General features: G+C 43.2%; 1 protein-coding gene across 1 annotated transcript in view; it reads left to right on the top strand.

Moving 5' to 3' along the window:
- LOC123021056 (vomeronasal type-2 receptor 26-like) overlaps nt 1-3,132 on the top strand; it is a 12,556-nt gene extending 9,424 nt beyond the window's left edge. The window contains exons 4-7 of the mRNA XM_044425452.1: nt 12-63; nt 226-964; nt 1,031-1,168; nt 3,075-3,132. Coding sequence (XP_044281387.1) covers nt 12-63; nt 226-964; nt 1,031-1,168; nt 3,075-3,132 — 987 coding nt within the window. The remainder of the gene's footprint in view (nt 1-11; nt 64-225; nt 965-1,030; nt 1,169-3,074) is intronic.
- Nucleotides 3,133-3,827: the final 695 nt, after the last annotated feature.

The following is a 3,827-nucleotide window of genomic DNA, read 5'->3' as shown; positions in this document are numbered from 1 at the left end:
GGGAACCTTTTTGTTGCTATGACTGTCATCCATGTCCGAAAGGGAAGTTCTCCGGTCAGGAAGGTAAGGTTGAGTGTTTTTTTAATGGTTCTACAATATATGCTCATTGAGAAATTTACAGAGCAACTTAATGGCTATTTGATGGTCTTAGAATACTTTCCATGTAATTCCCCTAGCAGTGTTGCTTTTATTTTCTTATTTAAATGAGGATACTTTGTTTTGCAGATATGGATGACTGTTCTCTATGTCCAGAAGATCAGTATCCAAACGATGGCCAGAATAAGTGCATGCCTAAAATCATTACCTTTCTGACTTATGAGGAGCCTTTGGGATTTAGTTTGGCTATTGCTGCTTTCTCATTTTCTTTCATCACTGCTTTAGTACTTGGGATCTTCATCAAGTACCACAACACAGCCATAGTCAAAGCCAACAACCGTGACCTCACTTACACCCTTCTCATCTCACTCCTGCTCTCTTTCCTTTGCACTTTGCTGTTCATTGGCCAGCCTGAGAAGATGACATGTTTCCTTCGACAAACAACCTTTGCTATAATTTTCTCAGTGGCTGTTTCTTGTGTCTTTGCCAAAACCATCATTGTGGTTCTGGCTTTCATGGCCACCAAGCCTGTGTCCCCAATGAGGAAGTTGGCTGGGAAGAAGTTGGCATCCTCCATTGTTCTTTCCAGTGTTCTCATTCAAGGCATTCTTTGCATTTTGTGGCTGGCCACCTCTCCCCCATTCCCAGATTTTGAAATGCACTCAATGAATAAGGAAATTGTCCTGCAGTGTAATGAAGGATCAGCCAACATGTTCTATTGTGTCTTAGGTTTTATGGGGTTCCTGGCTACTGTAAGCTTCTCTGTAGCTTTCCTAGCCAGGAACCTGCCTGATAGTTTTAATGAAGCCAAGTTCATCACCTTCAGCATGTTGGTCTTCTGCAGTGTGTGGGTGTCCTTTGTTCCAACATACCTGAGCACAAAAGGAAAGTATCTGGTGGCTGTGGAGATCTTCTCCATCCTNTTTGTTCCAACGTACCTGAGCACAAAAGGGAAATACATGGTGGCTGTGGAGATCTTCTCCATCCTGGCCTCCAGTGCTGGTTTACTCATTTGCATCTTTTCACCTAAATGCTATATTATTTTGCTGAAGCCTGAACTGAACAACAAGGAGCACCTACGACGGAAAATACCATAAAATTTGTGCTAATCATTAATGTGATCCAGCTTAAAGTATGAAACTCTTTTAAATAAAAGGAAAGTTCAATAAGTTGTAGTTAACTGATACATTGTTGTTAGCAATTATGGCTATGATTATGATTACTTATAGAAACAACTTAAAGCTTGACCATCAGAAACTCATCCAAGAAAATTAGATTCAAGTCTAATCTGGCATAATTGAACTTTTCAAACATGGGATCTAGGTCTCCCATTCATGCGTCTGCAAGAGATTTTCTCCTAGATTACACCTGATACTGTATGATGGTGTGCCATAGATTTGTCAAGTTTGTCTGTGAGGCTAGCATGTAATTGGCCCCATGGAAACCTTAAGGGTTCTACTCTGAGCTAATAAAAAATGAATTTAAGCAGTGAGAGGTTGCTTTGCATGGTATCTTTGCTTCTGGCTGCCTTCACTTTATTCGAATGTTCTTGAACATAGTTACTTATCAAGGCTTGTTTGAACTCAATAGGGGGTTTTCTCCACCTCTGCTCATGCCGTCTCCTGGATTGATTCACTACCCTAAATCTCAACATATTGTGATCCAATCACAACAAGGGGATGGATTCACAGTTGCTCATGTAACATGAACCAGCTTTTGAAGCCCCAGAAGACAAGAGGAGGGTCAATCAAGGGATGGCCAAAAAGCTAGTAAAACCAGGAGCCAGCCTAGCTGGAATCTGGTGCCCAAAGGTCCTCATCCTTCCTTTGCGATGTGGGTTGAGAACTGTCATAACATATGGTCTCAAGGACACCAGAGATTACACCATTGACTGGAGAAAATCACTTTCCCCAAGTGCTGGGAGATGGGCCATCACTCAACAGGTCAACTGACCTACGCTGGGAGGTGTGCAGAATAAAGCTGAAGCAACAGAACAACCTTTTGTTCTCCTCTTGGGTGGTTCCGTTTGTTTCCTCTTCTCCATGCTGAAGAGTGCTGAGTTGTCCTGCATATTGTTTACCAGCAGAAAGTCTAATTGAGCTTTATATAGCTGAGACTCCCCTTAGTATGTTAATTAACCTGGCTGAATGGACCATAAAGGCCCTGTAAGTTGGGTTGTCCTTGTTGGCTGTAAACTATTGTTGCTATCACCAAACTTTCCCTTTCCTCCATCTTCCCCCATTAGGGTCAATTCTTTAGTTGGAGGGAATTAATCTCCTATCACATGGTCTTGTGTAACAACCAGACTGAGTTCATCAGCTCCATTTGCTAGTGTGACCAACACTTTAACCATTCTCAGCTCCTTTTTGGAAAATAGATTAGGTAATTGCATGGGAAGGGACTGAATTTAAAAAAAGGATTCCAGCAGAATTAACATGTTTAAGAGACTACTGTTCCTGTACCTCTCAATGGGGACAAGACATGCACGTGATGCAAAGGAAATGGTTCTGTCAGTTTGCACGGTAACGTACTAGAAGACCCTTTATTGTTGCAACAACAAAAGAGCTACTAGCACAGCTAAAGCGTTTAGCAGCAAGTGTTTTACAGAGCAACACTTGAAAGTAGGCTCCCATCAGCTGGAATGGATGGGGTCAGCAGAGTCTCCTTGGACAGTCAAAACAAGAGCAGAAGGGGAGTGGCTAGTCTATATAGCTTACTTGTTTACAACAGAACAGCATGCAGCAAGTATACTGGGAACTTGCAAGTAATTGTCCCTTGACCCATCTTGTCAGGCCAAGAGGGTGTCCCCCAAAGTGCAGATACTCAGGTGGTCACAGAAAGGGTATCTAAGGTGCTACATTGTGATCAAAATGTACTAAAGTTAGACTAGAGAATGTGCACGTCTAGCAAGCACTTCATTTTTTTAGCCAGACACACACACCTAAACTTGGTGCTCAGACCTGCTACACTGCACACAGACCAGTGAAAAGAAACTCTTCCACCCAAGAATTGGCCTTTAACACACACTGGGATTAATCACATGCAATGAATATGTTTTCTTCTGGAGTGTCTAAAAGACCATTCATTCTCAGTAGCTATGAAAGATTTCCCCTATAATTACCCATTATAATTACTCCTTGCTTCTGCATCTTGGACATCCCAAGGGAGAGGACACTGGGAAGGCCATGATCTGAAACTACAGGTGGCCATTCGGCTTTCCCTTTGTCATTTTAGCTGGGGTGAAGCACAGCCAGGGAGTCATCAGACTGCTCATTTAGATGACACCACATAGCCTGAGCCCACATCAGCCCAGCAACTGGCATTCAAGACAGCTGTGCAGCTCAGGCTGGATTCAATGCTGATCAGGCAGTTGGGCAATGGGCTAATGCAAACATGAAGGAGTGTTATGCAAGTTCCTGGCCACCATTCTGCTCTTCTTGTAGTTGCTTCTTTGGGTACAGGGCAAGCGTCCTCATGCCACATTCAGCATCAGTGAGCCGCTGCCTCTCCTTCACAAGCATTATCAGGCAGGTGACTTCATCCTCGGGGGCATCATGTCTCAGGTTTTCACATTCTCCAAAGAGATACATTTCACAGAATGGCCCTCAAAGGAGCTCTTTGAAGACACTGTGTAAGGAATTGTTCTTAGCCATATGTTCATGCAAGCATATAACTCTTATGTAAGGAATGCCCTGCCCCATGGAATGCTTGAAGACCAGGGGTTTGGTGGA

This window comes from Varanus komodoensis, unplaced genomic scaffold (assembly GCF_004798865.1).
Source record: "Varanus komodoensis strain SLA01 unplaced genomic scaffold, ASM479886v1 scaffold1540, whole genome shotgun sequence".
Classification (NCBI taxonomy): domain Eukaryota; kingdom Metazoa; phylum Chordata; class Lepidosauria; order Squamata; family Varanidae; genus Varanus; species Varanus komodoensis.
The sequence above is the reverse complement of the archived record's forward strand: the minus strand, read 5'-3'. Positions and strand labels throughout refer to the sequence as shown.